This window comes from Dendrobates tinctorius, unplaced genomic scaffold, assembly GCF_039654945.1.
Source record: "Dendrobates tinctorius isolate UK_male_01 unplaced genomic scaffold, ASM3965494v1 ptg000005l, whole genome shotgun sequence".
In the NCBI taxonomy this organism is placed as follows: Eukaryota; Metazoa; Chordata; class Amphibia; order Anura; family Dendrobatidae; genus Dendrobates; species Dendrobates tinctorius.
The window spans coordinates 6,326,947-6,349,984 of record NW_027361673.1 but is presented as its reverse complement, the minus strand read 5'-3'; the positions used below and the strand labels follow the sequence as shown (position 1 = coordinate 6,349,984).

At 45.2% G+C, this 23,038-nt stretch overlaps 1 protein-coding gene across 2 annotated transcripts in view; it reads left to right on the top strand.

The window, feature by feature from the left end:
* Positions 1–2,655: 2,655 nt before the first annotated feature.
* EFHB (EF-hand domain family member B) overlaps positions 2,656–23,038 on the top strand; it is a 117,273-nt gene continuing 96,890 nt past the window's right edge. The window contains exon 1 of one of the 2 annotated variants that reach the window (XM_073568127.1): positions 2,656–2,873. In XM_073568127.1, the coding sequence (XP_073424228.1) occupies positions 2,871–2,873 (3 nt within the window). In that variant the 5' untranslated portion in view covers positions 2,656–2,870. Of the gene's footprint in view, positions 2,874–3,540; positions 3,673–23,038 lie in introns of those variants that run through there. The other variant, XM_073568119.1, reaches the window with a different exon arrangement.

Below are 23,038 nucleotides of genomic sequence, written 5' to 3'. Positions count from 1 at the left end.
TCATGTTTGTGGAAAAAATACAAATTTTTTATTTTCACACCCGGGCGTTATAAACTTCTGTGAAGCACTGGGGGGTTCAAAGTGCTCACCACACATCTAGATAAGTTCCTTGGGGGGGACTAGTTTACAAAATAGTGTCATTTGTGGGGGGGTTTCCACTGTTTAGGTACATCAGGGGTTTTCCAATCGCGACATGGTGTCCGATCTCAATTCCAGCCAAAAACGTCAAGTGGCGCTGCTTCCCTTCTGAGCTCTGCCATGCGCCCAAATAGTGGTTTACCCCCACTTGTGGGGTATCAGCATACTCAGGACAAATTGCACAATAATTTTTAGGGTCCTGTTACCCTTGGAAAAATAAGAATTGAGGGTGAAAAGATCATTTTTGTGGAAAAAATATGATTTTTTAATTGTACCACTGTACGTTATAAACTTCTGTAAAGCCCTTGTGGGTTCAAAGTTCTCACCACATATCTAAATAAGTTCCTTAGGGGTCTAGTTTCCAAAATGGGGTCACTTGTAGGGGGTTTCCACTGATTAGGTACATCAGGGACTCTCCAAACGTGACATGGCGTCCAATCTGAATTCCAGCCAATTTTGCATTGAAAAAGTCAAACGGCGCTCCTTCCATTCTGAGCTCTGTCATGCGCCGAAACAGTCATTCCCACCCACATATCAGGTATCAGCGTACTCAGGACAAATTGCACAATAACTTTTGCAGTCCAATTTCTCCTGTTACCCTTGGTAAAATAAAAAAATTGAACCTGAAGTATTTTTTTTGTGAAAAAAAGTTAGATGTTCATTTTTTTTTTAAATATTCAAAAAAATTCCTGTGACGCACCTAAAGGGTTAATAAACTTCTTGAATGTGGTTTTGAGCACCTTAAGGGTTGCAGTTTTTAGAATGGTGTCACTTTTGGGTATTTTCTATCATATAGACCCCTCAAAGTGGCTTCAAATGTGATGTGGTCTGTAAAAATAAAATGGTGTTGTAAAAATGAGAAATCGCTTGTCAACTTTTAACCCTTATAACTTTCTAACAAAAAAAAATTTTGGTTCCAAAATTGTGCTGATGTAAAGTAAACATGTGGGAAATGTTAGTTATCAAGTTTTTTTGTGTGCCGTATCTCTGTGATTTAAGGGCATAAAAATTCAAAGTTGGAAAATTGCAAAATTTTCAAAATTTTCGCCAAATTTCCGTTTTTCTCACAAATAAACGCAAGTTATTTGAATGAAATTTTACCACTATCATGAAGTACAATATGTCACGAGAAAACAATGTCAGAATCACCAGGATCCATGGAAGCGTTCCAGAGTTATGACCTCATAAATGTACAGTGGTCAGAATTGTAAAAATTGGCCCGGTTATGAACGTGCAAACCACCCTTGGGGGTGAAGGGGTTAAAGACACCCCCTGGGTGGGTTTGTAGGTAACTAGCCCCTGACACATTGAACCAGCATATCAGCAGTATCACTGCTGATTAACACACACATAAATCTCCATCTCAAGGCCACCCACCTTGAGATACATAACGGTCATTCAGTATTTTGCCATTCATCCACTCTCCTGGGACATCTATACAGCGCCCCCTAGCGGACACAGTGGTCACTACACCACAATATATATATATATATGTATTCTATGTGTATATATCTATTCTTTCTTTTATTTATTAAACCTGTCATTTACTGTATCTCGCACTGAATTGCCGGCTTTTCTAAAGGACACCGGGTGTGTATTTCTCGCAAGTCACACGGGTGGTCCGTGTGTAATGTGTTTTTTTTTGCGCACCCATAGACTTGCATTGGTGTACTATGGTCGTAATACGCTGACAATCGCAGCATGCTGCGATTGGCACGGACGGTATAAAATACGCGAGAAAAATACGGCTGACGGGAGCTACCCCATAGAGAATCATTGCTCTGTGTGCAATGCGTTTTTTTAATGCCTCACTCGTCCGTATTCCTCTCTAGTGTGACGCCGGCCTTAGAATGTAATATGGATGAGGAGCTTATTGATTTGAAAAAAGTGGATATGCAGGATAATACCGCAAGGTGGTTCCCTTGGAGCAAATCCAGGTTTGAGCAGTCTGGGAGCAGTCTAGTTTTGGGCAGTCTATCAATCAATTGCATTTGCATTCGGGATTATTTTCCCTACGAATTCTCTAACCAATGAAATAAGGTCAGACTGGGCAATTGTCTCAGGAATCCCTCTCATTTTAATATTGTTTTGCCTTATTCCGTCCTCCAAATAAAGCATTTTTGCCTTCATTGCTTTAAGCTCCTCTCTGAGGACCTTCTGCTTCTCATCTATGGTTCTTCGTAACTTTTCCACAGATTCTATCTGGTTTTCTGAACCAAGTACTCTTTAATTTCCGCTATAGATACGTGGAGGGATTCTATTTTTTATACATATATTTAATCCTATTGACATATTCACTGCAATGATCAAATGGTTTAGGTGAGATTCAGAGGTTGAGCGTTTAACTTCAGTATTAATGGCTATTGTCTCATTGAGAGGGAGATTGCTGCAACTATCAACATTCCACTCCAGCCTTGGCTGATGTTCATTAGGGTTAGCCAGTGAGGAGTCAGAATCTGATTAGCCCCCAGACCCTTCTGCATTCAGTGCCATTGCTCCATTACATGCCACATCATGTGCACCCTCCAACTCCTTCCTTTTCATTCTTCCCAATTGCAGGCCTATTGATGAGGATTTGTCATGTTCTAGCTGTATTGTCCCTCTCTCCTCTGCTTGAGGAGAGTAGAAGTGGATGTCACAGGCAAGCTGCGGACCTCTGAAGCCATCACCATCTTTGTCAGTGAGACAGGCTTGGAAGAATGTAAAGGAAGCTTACTTGTAATGCTGGTCTTATGGTGAGTGTCATCTTTACCAGGTAGGTATGAACGTTTTCTTCTCCAGTTCTATTTCCTACTTTCGCTTTGATTTCGGAATTGTAGCTGGAGGCTTTAGCAATATTTACAAAAATATTAAGGTTTGAGAGTCCTCAGTGGTTGATATCTTTTAATGGCTACCTGAAAAGATGGTAACACATTGCAAGCTTTCGAGACTACTCAGGTCTCTTCATCGGGCATAGAATAACACAAAATCTGAAGAGTCACATATTTATACACAACAAAGTACAGAAATAATGCAATAGATAAGACAAGTGATGTGAAGCAGAACTATAATTTTGGAAGAGTGATAATTAGTCCCTGTAGCAATATTTACAGACACTTATTGAAGCTAAAAGCTGTTCGGGGGGGGGGGGATGCTCAGTGTTGCTTTTACAGAAAATCTTAGTGGGAGTTCAGTCCAGTGCTGTATGCAGCAGCTCCGGCCATACCCCTATTGTTATTAGGTTACAATCCCCCTTGTAAGTAGTGCGCAGTACATATGACCTGTGATTAGGGCAGAGTTACCAGGCAGCAAGCTCAGGTTCCATGTACAATGATGTGTGAACAGAATAGAACTCCAGAACTGAATGTCGTCAATGGTTGCCAGGTAACGGACTGTACACATTCAGCGTTGCCGGGCACCAGCAGAATCTTTGCTGGAGTTACCAGAGTGAAGTTCTCGGTTCCACAGAGAGCGATAATGGGAGCCGAGAGGAAAGAGGAGCCGAGCCTGATCTATAAGGGGAGATTTATAGACCGCTACCCCCATATCCGCAGTGTGAGTAGCACCCTGTCCTCTGCTTTCTGCACAAATTATGGGGGGCAATGTTCTGTTAGTAGAGTGACATCTCATAAGATGTGGCTCCAATCCATAGGACTGTTCTGTTTGACTTCTTACATTACTGCAGTTACAGATGGGTTACAAACTGTTCTGTAGAATGTACAATGTCCTCATTCAGCCTCAGTGTCAGGTTTGTAATGTAGTGAGGGGAGATACGACTGTAAAATCAGCATTCTGTTTTTTTTTAAAGGGGAATCTGTCCCCACATTTGACCTAAACTATAAATATGGACACACATTATAGAATGCTGAAAAAGTCCTCCCTGTTTGCCTCATATCAGATGTCTTATTGCTGAGGAGGATGCTGTCTGGAAGTAAGGCGATGTTGAGGAGTTGCGTTTTTGCTGCATTTATCATGCAAATTTTAACCCCTTTCCGACCTTGGAAGTACTCAGTACGTCATGTTTGGTTGGTACTAACCGATCTTGGACGTCCAGGCAGTTTTGCGGCAACATATGCACGCTTAAGACGGCTGACACCCGGCTCTCAGTGCCAGGAGTGGTGCCCGCACCCCTCCCGGCACATTATCTTCTAAATGCTGTAATCGGTCCGATTGCAGCATTTAGCGAGCAAGGACCCCCGTGATGTTATCGTGGGGACCAGATCGTTGCCATGGTGGCCAGATCCAGGTCAACAGACTATGGCAAACCCCTCAGACCATGCGCAGAGCATGGGCTCAGGGGCTTGTGTCAGTGCAGACAGTTTTAACTCATTGCAATGCTCGTGCATTGCAATGGATTATAACTGCGATCAGGCTGCTGAAAATGTAAGTCCCATAGTGGAACAAAGTGAAAAAGATTAAAAAAAATAAAAAATATATATTTTTTAATCAGAAAATAATAAAAAAGAATAAAAATATATTGTACTGATACATTTCTATTTTTATATAAAAAACAAAAGTACACATGTTTGGTATTGCCGCATCCGTGACAACCCGCCCCATAAAACTGTCCCGCTAGTTTACCCCTTCAGTGAACACCGTAAAAAAAAAAAAAACAGGGGAAAAACCATGCTTTTTTATCATATCGCCAAATAAAAGGTGGAATAAAATGCTATCAAAAAGACGCATGTAAATACAAATGTTGTCTCAGAAAACATAATCTTCTCCCACAGAAAGTTATAGCTCTCAGAATAAAGCGATGTAAAAAAATATTTTTTTCTATAAAATAGTTTTTACTGTGTAAAAGCACCAAACATAAAAAATATAAATGTTGTATCGCTGTAATCGTACTGACCCGAAGAATAAAGCTACCTTATCAATTTTACCACATGCAGACCCCCCCAAAAAAATAATCCTGAATTGATGGGTTTTGTTCATGCTGTCCCACAAAAATCAGAATAGAAAGCAATCAAAAAATGTTATGTGACTGAAAACAGTACCAATAAAAACGTCAACTTGTCCCGCAAAAAAAACAAGCCATCACATGACTGTGTCAGACGAAATATGGAAAAATTATAGCTCTCAAAATATGGTGATGCAAAAACTAGTTTTTGCAATTAAAAGTGTCTTCTAATGTGTGACAGCAGCCAAACATAAAAACCCGCTGTAATCGCACCAACCTGAAGAATAAAGTAATCTAATTGCTTATACTGCATGAGAAATGGCTTAAAAAATAAATAAAACCAATTCTTCACCTGCTTTTGATTTTCTCATTCTGCCTCTCAAAGCTCTCAGTAAGGCTGAGCGCTTGCAATGGGGTTTCCATGTACAGTGGGGAAAAAAGTATTTAATCAGCCACCAATTGTGCAAGTCCTTCCACTTGAAAAGATGAGAGAGGTCTGTAATTGGCATCATAGGTAGACCTCAACTATGAGAGTCAAGATCAGAAAACAAATCCAGAAAATCACCTTGTCTGATTTGGTAAGATTTATTTTGCAAATTATGGTGGAAAATAAGTATTTGTTCATTAACAAAAGTTAGTCTCAATATTTTGTTGTATATCCTTTGTTGGCAATGACAGATGTAAAATGTTTTCTGTAAGTCTTCACAAGGTTGGCATACACTGTTGGTGGTATGTTGGCCTATTCCTCCATGCAGATCTCCTCTAGAGCAATGATGTTTTGGGCCTGTCGCTGGGCAACATGGACTTTCAAATCCCTCCAAATGTTTTCTATGGGGTTGAGATCTGGAGCCTGGCTAGGCCTCTCCAGGACCTTCATATGCTTCTTACAAAGCCACTCCTTCATTGCCCTGGCGGTGTGCTTGGGATCATTATCATGCTGAAAGGCCCATCCACGTTTCATCATCAATGCCCTTGCTGATGGAAGGAGGTTTGCACTCAAAATCTCATGATACATGGCCCCATTCATTCTTTCAAGTTCATGGATCATTCGTCATGGTCCCTTTGCAGAGAAACAGCCCCAAAGCATGATGTTGCCACCCCCATACTTCACAGTAGGTATGGTGTTCTTTGGATGCAACTCAGCATTCTCGCTCCGCCAAGCACAACGAGTTTTGTTTCTACCAAACACTTCTTATTTGGTTTCATCAGACCATATGACATTTTCCCAATACTCTTCTGGATAATCCAAATGCTCTCTAGCAACGTTCAGATTGGCCCGGACATGTAGTGACTTAAGAAGGAGGACACGTCTGGTACTGCAGGATCTGAGTCCCTGGCGGCATAGTGTGTTACTGATGGTAGCCTTTGTTACGGTGGTCCCAGTTCTATGCAGGTCATTCAGTAGGTCCCCCCATGTGGTTCTGGGATTTTTTCTCACCGTTCTTGTGATCATTTTGACCCCGTGGGGTGAGATCTTGCATGGAGCCCCAGATTGAGGAAGATTATCAGTGGTCTTGTATGTCTTCCATTTTTTTATTATTGCTCCCACAGTTGATTTCATCACACCAAGCTGCTTGCCTATTGCAAATTCAGTCTTCCCAGCCTGGTGCAGGACTATAATTTTGTTTCTGGTGTCCTTCGACAACTTTTTGGTCTTCACCATAGTGGAGTTTGTAGTGTGACTGTTTGAGCCTGTGGACAGGTGTCTTTTATACTGATAACAAGTTCAAACAAGTGCCATTACTACAGGTAATGAGTGGAGGACAGAGGAGCCTCTTAAAGAAGAAGTTACAGGTCTGTGAGAGCCAGAAATCTTGCATGTTTTTAGGTGACCAAATACTTATTTTCCACCATAATTTGCTAAATAAATCTTGCCAAATCAGACAAGGTGATTTTCTGGATTTGTATTCTCATTTTGACTCTCATAGTTGTGGTCTACCTATGATGACAATTACAGGCCTCTCTCATCTTTTTAAGTGGGACAACTTGCACAATTGGTGGCTGACTAAATACTTTATCTCAGCATGGGAACATTGTTTTTAAACCAATCCAATTGTGGAGTCTATTTTTATTCCTAGATCTATGGATAAAATATACTTTTGTTCATGGCACAACCCCTTAGCACAGTTTTTTTGCATTACGGTATATAAGTAAAAAGAAGAAAAGATAATAGATCTCATGTATATAAGTAAGTACCCACAAAATAGTTGTGCTATGCATATCTGTCCCACGAAGAGGCCAAAGGAGCAAAACTCTGGGTCGGGCAAGACAATCAGCTTATAGCTTTGATTTCCGAGAATGGATTATATTAGTGCAATGACTATCTTCTGCTCTTTTCTGAATAATTTAATCCTGTTTTTGAATAAAATTGTGTTATTGGTTTTACATGATGTTTTGGCTACTCTGATTTCTTAAAGAAGAAGTTACAGGTCTGTGAGAGCCAGAAATCTTGCATTTTTTAGGTGACCAAATACTTATTTTCCACCATAATTTGCAAAATAAATTTTGCCAAATCAAACAAGGTGATTTTTGGATTTGTTTTCTCATTTTGACTCTCATAGTTGTGGCCTACCTATGATGTCAATTACAGGCCACTCTCATCTTTATTTAGTGGGAGAACTTGCGGAATTGGTGACTGACTAAATTCTTTTTCTCCTACTGTAATTCTCTGAAACACGTGATTCAGACAGAGCCTCAGGCAGAAGATTCCCTATAACAAGGCAGTTGAAGCTACTGTGGACACCGTCTGTCTTATGATTAGGTGGTGTCCGTCTTTTAAGGTGTGAATAAAAGCACGGTCTTCCACAGTTTTGTGCACTTCTGAAAAGAAGGAAAAAGCTGAACAGAGGCCCGACGGAGTCCAGAGTAACTTTGCTCCCTCATTATAGTGAATGGTTCCCTTGGGGGTTTCATCTGAAACACGTCACTCAGCGATTTAGATAGAAGCCCCAAAAGTAAAGGCTTATCATAGAGCGTCGGATAAATGTGACTCGAAATGTTTTATAAAATGTTCCCAATAAAAGCTTCAACTCAATCCACAAAAATAGCAAGTCCCCACTCAGGTCCGTCATCTCTGAATGGAAATATAGAGAGCTTCCAGGTTACTGGTAGCACAAAGGCTCTGGAAAAATGCTATTGCTCCTCGCACCCCAAAAGAAATCCAGCGAATTCTACACTCTCAAATCCAAATGCCCCCTTTCCTTCTCAGCCCCACAGTGTGTCTAACCCACATTTAGTGCCCACATGTTTGGCATTTCTGTAGCGATGAAACCCCGCCTAATCTACAAGTGTGTGTCTTCAGAAGAATAAGTTGGGCACCACGACGTACTGGTCACTAAAGCGTACTGGTCACTACATCAGCAGTTTGCAATTTACTCAGTAACATCCTATGCTTCTTGTTTGTGAAAAACACCCATGGAGTCAAAATCATCACTACACCTTTAGATAAATTTCCAAAGAGGTATAATTTCAAAAATGGCATCACTTGGGGGGAGATTCTGCTCTTCTAGCACTTAGGTGCACTCAACATGGAGTCCGCAAACTATTCTAGGAAAATCTGCCCTCCAGGAGTCAAATAGCGTTCTCTATCTCCCGAGTCTCTCCGTATCACTAAGCAGCACTGTACAGCTACATACAGTATAGGGGATTTCTACATGTAGCAGAAATTGTGGGACACATTTTGGTGCCATTTTTACCCATCTTTCCTTGTGAAAATGTAAAATTTAGGACTAAATCAAATATTTTGTGGTAAAAATGTAATTATTTTTTCTCTACAGCCCAATGGTGTAAAATTCTGAAACACACCTGTTCTGTTAGTCAATATGATTACTGCACCCACCCCTAGGTTAATTCATCAAAATTTTGTAAAATGGGGTCACTTATGAGGAGTTCTGCTGTTATGGCACCTCAGGGTGTCATGATCTCAGTGCGGGTTTGACTCGCACACGTGGGGTTAATGTTTGGAACCAGTGCTGATGACTGGCATTTCTGGGGTTAAAGGTTGTGATCCCGGTGCAGGCTTACCTGCACACCTGGGGCTATGATTGTGGTCTCTCCCTGGTTCTGGGGGAGGCTTCTTATAGCCTCAGGATGCTCCCATCCCTGTCAGTTATACTTTCGCCCTTGGCATTGTGTGGTGACCCCTGAGTGTGTTTGTGCTGTGTTCTGGTTACTTGATTCTCTGTGTATGACTCGGTCTGTTCCCTGGATATCGCTTTGGATTCTGCCTGGTACCTCCTATGTCTGTTTGGTTTTGATCTCTGCTTGGCCCTGATTATCCGCTCTGTCTCCTCCCTGGTACTGTACTGTGATCCTGTGTATGACCTTTGGCTTTGTCTGACCTCCCATCTGTTTATCTCTCCTGTACCTCGCTGGTCTGTACTGTGCATAAGGCTACTTTCACACATCAGGTCTTCGGCGTCAGGCGCGATCCGGCGTCGTGCCGGAATGCCGGATCCGGCAAATGTTTTGTAAAACCTGATGTGCCGGATCCGGTTTTCTGCCGGATCCGTCTTGTTCTTGACAGACAAAACCGGATCCGTCTCATCCGGTTCATCCGTTTTTCTATCCGTTTTTCGACGGATTACGCCGGATCCGGTTTTTAAAATTGACCCTTGTGGCCCCTCAAGGCAGAGTACACTGGCAGGATGACAGAGTGTGAAAGATTTGTGCCCTAACCAAACTTGTGTACCTTCTGGACCAACAGTATATACCTTTGCCAACCAAAGTTGGCTATCTTGTCATGGTCTACTATTTTTAGCTTTAGGCCACAGGTGTGTACCTGGTTGTGTTTTATGCAAAGTATTTCACCTTTTAACAAAAGTTGTGTACATTGTTAGGAAATCACCAACAATAAACACAACTTTTTAGGTGAAATACTTTGCTTCAAACACAACCAGGAACACAACTGTGGCAAAAAGCTAAAATTTACCCACAGTTATATACCTGGTTTTGAATACCTTTTTACCTTTGAAATACCCTGTATTTAACCTTTTTTTTAAACATAGTTCGCCGCAGAAAGAAAAGACAGACAACCATTGTGAAACGATAATTTAACTTTTATTTAAAATTTTTTTTTTTTTTTGTAAAATGTTTTTAAAGTGCAAAAAACTTTTTTAATAATAGTTTTAAACCCAATGGGCATTTTTATTAAAAAACACACATTACAAATCTGTGTAGTGTGGGATGGAAATACTGCTGGAGGGGCTGCGGGACACTTCGACACTGGGTGTGTGGAGAGAGGACTGGGATCGTGGTGGGGAAGGAACAGTTAGAGGTGAAGGTGTGGAAAAAGCTACAGAATGGGTGGACATGTTGGAGGCAGAAGAGGTGGTGGGCGGTGGAGTGGAGGGTTGGGCAGGGACTGTAGGAGCAGATGATGTTGATGGAAAGTTGTATGGGGAAGGAGTTTGGTATGGGGAAGGAGTTTGGTACGGGGAAGAAGTTTGGTACGGGGCAGGTTGCTGGAAGTGGGGAGATATCTGGTACTGGGGAGGTTGCTGGTACTGGTGAGGTTGCTGGTATGTAATAGGAGGGGGAGGATGGAAAGTGGCTGGAGGGGGTGCAGATGTAATAGGAGGGGGAGGATGGAAAGTGGCTGGAGGGGGTGCAGATGTAATAGGAGGGGGAGGATGGAAAGTGGCTGGAGGGGGTGCAGATGTAATAGGAGGGGGAGGATGGAAAGTGGCTGGAGGGGTGCAGGTGGAGGAACTACAGTGGTGGGAGGTGGAGGTTGGGAGGTAACCTGCTGTAGAGCACCGTGGCACGAATGCATTACATGCATCTGCTGGGTAGGAGATAGTGTTGCCATGCGCTCCACAACAGACCTGAAAAAGGTGTGGTTTGGCGAAGATCTTGCTTCTGAATGCATGGTTTGCAGAAGTGTCTTCACCTCCAGAATGCTGGAGTTGATCTGCTGAAAGCCTGCGGAGATTTGCTCTGACAAGACTTTTAGACAGTTCTGGAAAGATGCATTCAGATGCAAGAACTCTTGCGCATAACTCTTTTCCTGACCCCTCTGCCGCTGCCGCCCAGTACCCGCAGGTGTACTAGAGGTGGCAGGGGCAGAAGGGTGGGGTAAAGGGAAAGCGATCTCCTCACCAGCAGCTTCATGTAATGTAGGCGGCCACGATGCTCCTGTGCTGGTGGATGGGACAGATGGGTCGAATGTGTGGGAAGGCTGGGAAGGTGCAGATGTACCGGGGCGGTCGAAGTGTCCCTCGGTGCCGGTCTCCTCAGGGATCGCCTCAGAAGGGTCCAATCGTGCAGGCTCCCGAGTGCTGCTCACCGTGCTGTGGAATAAAGAGAAAAAAAAACAATTAAAATACTGACATGGTATGGCCCTGGCTGAAAAAAAAAAGTTACATCTAACATTTTTTTTCACATGTGGTGTGTAATATTTACCTTCTGGTGAGCATTGTTTCCCGGAGGAACGACAGGGCTTGTGCGTACTTGTACTTGCTCCTGCGTCCTCCAGATCCACTCGGGGCCCGCATCTCTTTATTGAACTCCTTCTTGAAACGATCCCTCACAGACCGCCACCGATTCACAATTCTGTTCCCTGAAACGAGAAAGGAGTGGTTAGTATACAACATCAGTGTTTCACAAACTCCAGTCCTCATGGTCCCCAGGGGTCATGTTTTCAGGATTTCCATAGTAAATAGAAATCCTGAACACATGATCCGTGGGGACCACAAGGACTGGAGTTCGGGAAACACTGGTTTACATCAAGCAACCGGTACTGTATATACTTACGCTCTTTAATCTGGGCCCGAACATCGAGGTCCTCCCAGCGGCCCACAAGGAGCGAACAGATTTCCTCCCAGAGTCGTCGGGTAACGATAAGGTCAGCGTGGCGGCGGTCAGCCATATTCCAGAGCGGCTCCCTTTGTCTGACGAGATCGAAGAGGTGGTCCACATCGAGTCCTCCATCCTCACCGTCAGAGTCGGGAGCACGCTGTGAAGGCTGTTAAAGAAAAAGACAAAAATAACATTAGCCTCCACAAAAGAAATGAAATAAAAAGTGCAAAAAAACAAAGCAAAAATATTTATACTTACACGCTGGTGACCTCTGCGTTGCTGTCGCCGACGACCCTGGGAGGCACTGCGAGGACCTCTTGGCCGAGCACCAGATTGGGAAGACTAGAGAAGAAAACAAAAAATGTTATGTCTTTGGATGTAGGCATTTGTTTGCTGTGTGTGGTCTGCAGAACATTGTTTTCTATGTGTTGTGTGTAGTGTGATGTTGTGTTTCTGCGTTTGATGCAAAAAACTTACCAATTGTGAGCCCACTCCAGGTGTCTGTCCACCCCTTCCTTCTTCTTCTGGGAGCTCCTCTTCATCTTGTGATTCCTGTTTTGAAATAAAAGGCAATGAATAGACATATATTACAGAGATGATGGATTTTGGAAATAAAAACTTACCGTCAAACGCTGACGATGCGAGGGAGGGCTCCTAGAAGAAGATGTGCTGTCCTGTTGATGGCCAGACTCCATGGCTGTGGGTATTGCTGCTGCTGTTGCTGCTGCCAGTGATGCCATTTCTGCTGCTGCTGCATCTCTTTGGCGGCTGTTGAATAAAGAGAAACAAAGGGCCAATGAATATCTTGATATTCCATGGCCCTAGTTTGGAGGAATGGGGGATTTGATAATTACCGTCTCTCATCTGCTGCTGGACTCCCCTCCTCAGCATGTTCCATTTGCTGCTCCATTTGGGGTGGTGCTGATGGTGCTGCTGCTGCAGATGTCTGCTGCCTTCTCCTGCTCCTGGTTCTTGGCTTGGGTGGCATGTTGGGTGTGGCTGAGGGTCCCATTGTCTTGCTTTTATATATCTCCTGTGGGCAGAGCTACTGAGCATGCTCAGACCAAAAAAACGGATCCGGCCGCCGGATCCGGCTTTCGCCGGATCCGGCGCATTGCAGCGCTCATAGGCTTTCATTGTGTGAAAAAGCCGGACGCGCCGGATCCGGCGTGTCCGGCTTTTTCGCCGGAGACAAAAAACGTTACAGTAGCCGTTTTTTCCAGACGCCGGATCGCGACACATTGCCGGATCCGGCGAAAACCGGATGAAACGCATGGCCATCCGGCGCGATGCGGCGCAAATGCAAGTCAATGGGGGGGAAACCGGATCCGGCATTGCATTTCGCCGGATCCGGTTTCTGTCAAAAGCGCCGGATCGCGCCTGACGGCGAAAACCTGATGTGTGAAAGAGGCCTAACCTCTGCTTTGCTTGGACTCTGAGTTCTCTTCCTTCTCTGTGTGCAGGACGCTAAGCCCCGCCCCCTTGCAGTCACATGACCATTCACATGACCATAGGTCCTATGCTGGCTTCCTAAACTTCAGCATCCACAGGTCCTGTGCATCGGTACTTTCTGGCTGTACCTGACCCCGGTACCCCTACATTGCGGGTGAGTCACTGCTCAGCGGAGGCTGCACGCCGGCGCTGACACTCAGGACACGCGCACTGGCTCAGTGAGCAAGTACAGTGCGGTGTTCCTGACATTATAACTGACCATTTCAGTTTTTTTTTTCTTCAGAAAAAAAAAAAAAAAGGTGTGTGTTATCCTCATGGATCCCATACAAGCCTTGGCTGATCAGGTCAAGCACCTGACCCAAATGTTCCATAAGCTCAATGTGGAACAACGCACGATGACCCAGCAACAGTTGGTAGTTACTGTGCAGGAGGCTGTCGATGCAGGGGCTTCTAGTTCTGGGGGTAGGGATGTGTCATTAGCGTCCCCCGAATCTCCGGTCAAATTGCCAGACTTTTTCTCAGGGGACAAAAAGGAGTTCAGGTCTTTCAGAGAAGGATGCAAGCTTTTTTTTTCTCTAAGGCCCCGCTCCTCCGGGGATGAGTTCCAGAGGGTGGGGGTCATTATTTCCCTACTTCGGGGGGCTCCGCAAGCATGGGCTTTCTCTCTGTCTTCCTCTGCTCCTGAACGTATGTCAGTGAACGCATTCTTTGAGGCCCTCGGGCACATTTATGATGAACCGGACCGAGTGCGATTGGCAGAGGATATGTTGATGAGTGTCTGTCAGGGGAAACATTCAGCTGAGTAGTTTTGTTCTGAGTTCCGCCGCTGGGCGGCAGAGGTCTCTTGGAGTGACGCCGCACTCCGAGGACTCTTTCGCAGAGGCTTGTCCGAGCGGCTGCAGGATGCCTTGGCGTTACATCCCCCACCTAACTCTCTCGAGGACGCCATGACCCAGGCCGTCCGGATGGACCGCAGGCTGCGGGCCAGAGGGGTGATGCAGGTGGATACTCCATTATTCCCCAGTGGAAAAGAGACTGCCCCTGAGCCCATGGATGTAGGCGCCCTCTCCCTGAAGGATACGGAGAGGAAACGCCGGAAGGACAAGCAGTTATGCTTTTACTGCGGTAAAACGGGACATTGGAAAAGGGAGTGCCCGAATTGCCCGTCTTCAAACCCGGTCGGCGGGAAACGACTAGGTCTGGGTAGTCAACGGGGAGGCTGCTCAGACCCTCAGGTACCATTTTCCTCTTTTTCTAAAGTATTACTGCCTGTGGAACTATTTGTGGACGGTAGTTCTTTTTCCTCTACAGCCTTCGTCGACTGCGGAGCATCTATTAACCTCATTGACTCCCAATTGGTCACACACTGCAAGATAGGGACAGTTAGGCTCAAGGTTCCGATCAAGGTGATGGCCATTGACTCATCTCCCCTCACTAAGGAGGGAATTCGCTTTATGTCTGATGTGTTTTCGCTCAGAGAGGGCGCTATTCATGTGGAAAACATAAGTTGTTTTGTGCTGGACAATCTACCTGCAGGGTTGGTGTTGGGCATGCCCTGGTTACAACGCCATAACCCAGTTATTATCTGGAAAACAGGGGAGATTGTTCAATGGGGGTTTAATGATTTTGAGTTATGTGATAAATCCGCACTGCTGGTTGAAACAGTTAAATCTGTGTCTGTATCATCTGTCGAGCTGGAAGGTATTCCGGAATGCCTGAAGGACTTCGAAGATGTATTCTCCGAAAGCGAGGCCGAGACGTTACCGCCACATAGACCCTTTGACTGCGCTATTGAGCTGGTCCCGGGGGCTAAATTACCCAAAGCCCGTCTGTTTAATTTGTCTGGTCCTGAGCGCTTGGCTATGAAGGAGTACATTACTGAAAGTCTGCGCAAAGGACACATACGTCCTTCAGTCTCACCTGTAGCGGCAGGTTTCTTCTTTGTAAAGAAAAAAGATGGCGGGTTACGTCCCTGACTCGACTTCCGGGAGCTTAATCAAATTACTGTACGGAATACGTACCCCCTTCCGTTGATTCCCGATTTATGTAACCAGCTATCAGGGGCAAAGTGGTTTTCTAAACTTGACCTTCGGGGGGGCATATAATTTGATAAGGGTCCGGGAGGGGGATGAATGGAAAACCGCGTTCCTCACGACCGAGGGACTATTTGAAAATTTAGTCATGCCGTTTGGTCTTACCAACGCCCCTGCCATATTTCAGAATTTCATCAACGTGGTATTCTCGGATCTCATTGGTCGTTTTGTCGTTATCTACTTAGATGATATTTTGATATATTCCCCCGACAAGTATTCTCATTTGGAACATGTACGAACTGTGCTCCAAAGGCTTAGAGAAAATCATTTGTATGCCAAATTGGAGAAATGTGTATTCTGTGTACAAGAGTTGTCCTTTTTGGGGTTAATTGTATCCGGTGAGGGTTTTCTCATGGACCCCAAGAAGGTGCAGGCCATTGCGGATTGGGTGCAACCCCGAGATCTTAAGGGTCTTCAGCGCTTCTTGGGGTTCGCCAATTATTACCGCAAATTTATCCGGGGGTTTTCGCAAGTGGTCAAACCTCTCACGGATCTAACATGCAAAGGTGCGGATGTGAGAAATTGGTCCTCGCTCACAAAAGAGGCCTTTGCAACGCTGAAAAAATGTTTTATGTCTGCTCCTGTGTTAGTGCAGCCAGATCCGTCCAAACCATTCGTCGTGGAAGTGGACGCCTCTGAGGTGGGGGTGGGGGCGGTGTTGTCCCAAGGGCCTGCCACTCTAACCAACCTCAGGCCATGTGCTTTCTTTTCCAAGAAGTTCTCTGCTGCGGAAAGAAATTACGACGTAGGCAATAGAGAGCTTCTTGCGGTCAAATTGGCGTTTGAAGAATGGAGGCACTTTTTGGAGGGGGCCAGTCACCCGGTTACGGTGATCACGGATCACAAAAATCTGTCGTACATTGAGTCTGCTAAAAGACTAACGCCCAGACAGGCCCGTTGGTCACTTTTTTTTTCCCGTTTTCAGTTTACGATTACATTTCGTCCAGGGTCTAAGAATGTCAAGGCCGACGCCTTATCACGCAGTTTTCAGCCGGTGTCGCCCCCTGAGCCACCGTCCTCCATTCTTCACCCTGGGGTTGTGATAGCAGAGGTCTCATCTGAATTGGAACGGGAGATTCTGGGGGCCCAGTCGCAGGCCTCGGCGGCCAAGCCGGAGGGGAAGTTGTTTGTCCCAGAGCAACTTCGCCTGAAACTCTTGCAGGAGTTCCATGAATCCAAGCTGAGTGCTCACCCTGGTATTTCAGCCACACGTCTGGCGGTGGCTAGGATCTTTTGGTGGCCTACCCTTGGTTCGGACATAAAAAAATTCATTGCTGGTTGTGGGGTCTGCGCTCGTTCTAAAAGCTCTCATAGCCGGCCGGCAGGGGAGCTGATACCCTTGGCAGTGCCCGAAAGGCCATGGACTCATTTATCCATGGATTTTGTTACAAATCTCCCTCCATCTAAGGGTAATACAGTGGTATGGGTAGTGGTGGACAGGTTTTCTAAGCAGGCTCATTTCGTACCCCTGTCCGCACTACCGTCAGCTGAGACGTTGTCCAGGTTGTTTGTGCAGCATGTGATCCGGTTGCATGGGGTACCCCTGAATGTGGTGTCTGATCGTGGTGTGCAGTTTGTGGCTAAGTTTTGGCGTGCTTTCTGCAAAAAATTAGGTATGTCTCTGTCCTTTTCGTCTGCATACCATCCTGAGAGCAATGGGCAGACGGAGCGCACTAACCAGTCCCTGGAACAGATCCTCAGGTGTCTAACCTCTGCTAGACAGAATGACTGGTGCGATGCACTGCCGTTGGCGGAATTTGCCTTCAATAGTCGGGTGAGTCAATCCACTGGTAGGTCCCCTTTCTTGATTAACTATGGGTTCAGTCCTCATTTTGGTGAGTTTTCTCGTCTGGATTCGGGGTGTCCCGGGGCTGAGGATTCTGTTCAGCGGTTAAAACATACATGGGCAGAAGTCCAGCGGCGTATATCTAGGTCTCAAGGCAGGTATAAGTTTTTTGCGGACAGGAAACGAACACCTGGTCCCATGTTTCGGGTGGGAGAGAAAGTTTGGCTCTCCACGCGAAACATTAAGTTAAAGATTCCGTCAGCCAAGTTGGGACCCAAATTCATTGGCCCGTACAAGATTGTGGAAAAAATCAATCCAGTGGCGTATAGGCTGTGCCTTCCACCCTCTTTCAAGATCCCTAACGTCTTCCACAAATCTCTACTGAAACCTTTTGAAGCAGTACGGGGAGACTCCGAGTCTGCTGCTCCTCCGGTTTCGGTCGAGGGGCAGGTGGAGTACGAGGTTGGTCATATCGTAGATTCCAGGTTGGTACGGCGGTCGGTACAGTACCTGGTTCATTGGAAGGGGTATGGACTGGAGGACAGGTCCTGGGTACCAGCCCGGTTGATGCATGCTGATCGCCTGGTGCGGGCTTTCCATGCTAAGTACCCGGGCAAGCCTGGGGGTCCAGAGGCCCCCCGTTGAGAGGGGGGTACTGTCATGATCTCAGTGCGGGTTTGACTCGCACACGTGGGGTTAATGTTTGGAACCAGTGCTGATGACTGGCATTTCTGGGGTTAAAGGTTGTGATCCTGGTGCAGGCTTACCTGCACACCTGGGGCTATGATTGTGGTCTCTCCCTGGTTCTGGGGGAGGCTTCTTATAGCCTCAGGACGCTCCCATCCCTGTCAGTTATACTTTCGCCCTTGGCATTGTGTGGTGACCCCTGAGTGTGTTTGTACTGTGTTCTGGTTACTTGATTCTCTGTGTATGACTCGGTCTGTTCCCTGGATATCGCTTTGGATTCTGCCTGGTACCTTATATGTCTGTTTGGTTTTGATCTCTGCTTGGCCCTGATTATCCGCTCTGTCTCCTCCCTGGTACTGTACTGTGATCCTGTGTATGACCTTTGGCTTTGTCTGACCTCCCATCTGTTTATCTCTCCTGTACCTCGCTGGTCTGTACTGTGCATAACCTCTGCTTTGCTTGGACTCTGAGTTCTCTTCCTTCTCTGTGTGCAGGACGCTAAGCCCCGCCCCCTTGCAGTCACATGACCATTCACATGACCGTAGGTCCTATGCTGGCTTCCTAAACTTCAGCATCCACAGGTCCTGTGCATCGGTACTTTCTGGCTGTACCTGACCCCGGTACCCCTACATTGCGGGTGAGTCACTGCTCAGCGGAGGCTGCACGCCGGCGCTGACACTCAGGACACGCGCACTGGCTCAGTGAGCAAGTACAGTGCGGTGTTCCTGACACAGGGGCTCTCCCTGTGAGGCATGGCACCCGCAAACCATAACAGTAAAATCTGTACTGTAATATGGTGCTCCTTCCTTTCTGAGCTTTTCACTGTGCCTGAAAACTATTTCCTGTTTACATGTAGGGTATTGGCACACTTAAGTGAAATTTTTTTTTACAACAAGCTAAGGTCCAATTTTTCTTATCAGCAATTAAAACTTGGGGCTAAAACAACATTGTATTGGTAAAAATGTAATTGTTCTTTCTTCACCGCCAAATAGTATAAAAATATGTGAGGCACAGATGTGTCAATATAATCATTGCACCCCTAGATAAATTCAATAGGGAGTGGAGTTTGTAAAATGAGGTCATATATGGGGGGTTTCATCTGTTCTGGCACCTCAGGGTCTCTGCCAATATGACATGGCACCCTCAAACCATTCCAGCAAAATCTGAACTTCAATATGGTGCTTCTTCCCTTCTGAACTTTGCACTGTGCCTCAACAGTAGTTTTCAACCACATATGAGGTATAGTTGTACACAGGAAAAATTGCACAACACATTTTGGGGTCTATTTTCTCCTGGTAGCCTTATTAAAATGAAAAAAAATGGGGTTTAAACAACAGATAAACGTGGTAAAAAAAAAACTTTTTTATTTTCTCAGAGCAACTATGTAAAATTCTGTGAAGCACCTTGGGGTTCAAAGTGCTCACCACATGTCTAGATGATTTCCTTGAGGGGTCTAATTTCTAAAATGGGGGCCCTTCTGAGGGTTTTCCACTGTTTAGGCACACCAGGGGCTCTCCAAACACATGACACCTGCACATAATTCCATCAAAGTCTACGTTCCAAAACATCACTCCTTCCTTTCTGAGCTGTGCCATGCACCCAAACAGTAGTTTTCCCCAACATAAGGGGTCTCGGCGTACTCAGGAGAAACTGCACAGCAAATTGTATGGTGCAATTTTTTCTGCTACTCTTATGAAAATGCAAAGTTTGGAGCTAAAAAACATTTTTGTTGAAAAGATGTGATTTTTTTTTTATTTTCATGGTTCAATGTTATAAACTTCGGAGAAGAACCTGGGGTTCAAGGTACTCGCCACACATTTTGATAAGTTCCCTGAGGGGTCTTATGTGTTATGAATGAGTCACCGAAGGAGGACAAAACAAAAATACAAGCTAAGTCCAGAAAACCGGAGAGGTTGGTACCTATAGGATTGCAGACCCCTGATCCTATTCACACAACTAACAGTAGCCGTGGGGGGTTCCTACGGTGCCCTAGACCCCTCGTTCACAGCCGGAGAACTAAATAAGCCTAAAGAAAGAAAGGGGAAATCTAAACTGCCCCAGAGCAGACCCCAAAGCAATAGACAGCCCCCAACATGTATTGTTGGTGAAAAGCAGATGAAAACACAAACACAGACAGAAAGACAGGTTGAGCAAACGATGGGGCCCAACTAACTAAATAGGAAAGAACAGAAAAGATGCTGGCTGCAATCCGCAAAAATTCTGCCAAAATAATGTCCAACACGTCTGATAGAAAAAAGGCCCTGAAGTCACTAGACTTCAAAATCACTATATCAGCACTCAGGTATATTCTGAAGACTAAGCAAAAGATCAACTTGACCAGAGACAAAAATGGAGCTCAGCCTGTACCAACAAGGGCAGGCAGAACACAAACACTAAGTAAACAGACACAATCTCATGGAAAAATAAGAGAGCAAAAACTTAGCTTTCAGAAGGCAGGTACTGAACTGGTTTGCAAGAGCTCAGAGCAGAAAGGATCACCAGCACCCCTGTAGGGCATCGGCTGCCTTATATCCACTCAGTGATTCCTGGTGTCCAATCAGGCTCCACCTGTTCAGATGACAGGTTCTTCCCAACCCAATCAATTTCACTACCTCTCCTCACCAGCAGAGGGAGTTCATCAGACATCAGCGGTGAAGGGGAAAATGAACTCACAACACTTATGATTCCAGGAAATTTTGCATTCAGAGTCAAATGGCGCTCCTTCCCTTCCAAGCCATGCTGTACGCCCAAACAGTAGTTTTACTTCACATATTGGGTATCAGCATACTCAGAAGAAATTGCCAACAGATTGTATTGTGTATTTTTTCCTGTTACCATTTTGAAAATGCAAAATTTGGGGCTTATTAATTTTTTTTTGTGGGAAAAATGTGATTTCTTTTCATGGCTCATTGTTATAAACTTCAGTGAAGCATCTGGGGATTAAAGGCGCTCACCACACATGTAGATAAATTCCTTAAGAGGTCTAGTTTCAAAAATGGTGTCACTTGTGTGGAGTTTCTACTGTTTAGGCACATCAGGGGCTCTCCAAACGCAACATGGCATCTGCTAATTATTCCTTCACATTTTAAATTCAAAAAGTCAAAAGGCGCTCCTTTCCTTCCTAGCCCTGCCATGCACCCTAACAGTGGTTTTCCCACACATATGGGGTATTGACATGCTCAGGAGAAATTGCACAACACATTTTGAGGGTCATTTTTTCCTTTTACCCTTGTGAAAATAAACAAAAATGGGTCTAAAGTAAAATTTTTCTGAAAAAAGTTAAATGTTCATTTTTTCCTTCCCCATTCTAAAATTTCTTGTGAATCACCTTGAGGGGTGCAGTTTTTAGAATGGTGTCACATTTGGGTATTTTCTATCATAGAGACCCCCTCAAAGTCACTTTAAATGTGAGGGGGTACCTAAAAAAAAAATGGTTTTGTAAACTTTGTTGGAAAAATGGAAATCGCTGGTTAATTTTTAACAATTACGGTATAACTTCATAACAAAAATAATTTTTGGTTCAATAATTGTGCTGTTGTAAAGTAGACATGTAGGAAATGTTATTTATTAGCTATTTTGTGTGACATATGTCTCTGATTTAAGGGTATAAATAAAAGTATGAAAGCACCAAATTTCTGTTTTTTTTTTACCATTAAAGGCAAGTTATATCAAAGAACGTTTACCACTATCATGAAGTACAATATGTCACCAAAAACCATTCTCAGAATCAGTGGGATCCGTTGAGGCATTCCAGAGTTATGACCTCATAAAGTGACAGTGGTCAGAATTGAAATGATTGGCTTGGTCATTAACATGCAAGCCACCTTGGGGGGGGGGGGGTAAAGGGGTTAAATGCATATCTACAGGTTATTAGCATTTTTCTGGTGACAGGTTCACTTTAAAGGGAGTCTTTCACCCCCATTAAACAGCATACACATTTATATAGGTGACGTGGCCTACAAAATACGCTTTTATTTAATATGCAAATAAGGGCATTTATGTCCGTACCCTCCGCAAAATGGACTTTGGATGCATGCTATGCACCAACAGAGCCATAGACTGTAATGGTGCCAGCAGAGCGAACATATGCTCTGTCATACATTATTTTAAGGCGTATACGCCCACTGTAGGCTTACACCCAAACGTAGTAGACTGCATCTGAGTGTTTGCCTCCAGTAGGTGTAAATGCCCGAAAATGATGCACGACATTCGCTCTGTCCACACCATTATAGTCTATGGAGCCGTCGGAACTTAAGTCCAAATCCTGTTTTGCGGGGGTCTTCGGACATATGCCCCCACGGGGCCACCGAGAGCGTGTGCCTAAACGTAATGTGAAAGTGGAGCGCACTACAGGGCCAGGGGTTACTCGGTATCGGGCCGGTCAGGCTCTTTTAAAGGGGAAGGGTGTCACGGTGGTGATAGTGACCCTGTCCGTGGCCCTGGGTGTCCAATGAAGATGGAAGTTCAATGAGGGGAAGGTGGGAAGATGGTAGGATAATCATAGGGAAAAGGAGAATCGTGACGCCATCTGTGATATTCGGCAATGGGTAACCAACGCTGCAATGCAGATCCACTGGGACGTTGTTAGGGCAGCAGAGATGGTGAAGCTCTCCACAGGCAGAGCTGTGTCCCAGGGCAGTTGAGCCGGTGATGGCGATGGTGAATGCGGTGTAAAGCAGGCGAGATATTAATAACACGAAGGACACAGTTGGGTGCAGTTTCTGGGTTTTTACTCACAATTCTTGTGCACACGATGACCTGCTTGGCACTGTGTCCTTTGGGGGAGGGGTCCAGCCAACTCACAGGTAGATTGGTGACACCTTTTCAGGACTCCTCTTTATGTTCTCCTTTCTTGGCCATCTCTCTGCGCTACTCTCCACCTCTTTCTCTCCTGCCCTGCGCCTTCACAAGCAGTGTCCCCAATCCAGCAGCCTTGGACCTTGCCGAGCGATGTGGGTCAGGCCCCGGGGTCCTTTATCTCTACGGCTGCCTTTTTGAGGAATGTTTGTGGTTGTGGCTGAGTCACTTAAAGTTACCTCAGCCTCCGGCTTTCTAGCTGAGCCATGTAGTTCTCCACTAGCTTCAGGGGCCGGCTCCCCCACTGTGGCCTGGTCCTTCCCTTCCGGGATGCGGGCCCCACAGGTGGCTTATCGCACTACCCGTGCCCCAAGGACCCCTTCTTTCCTGTCTAGGAGCATACTCAAG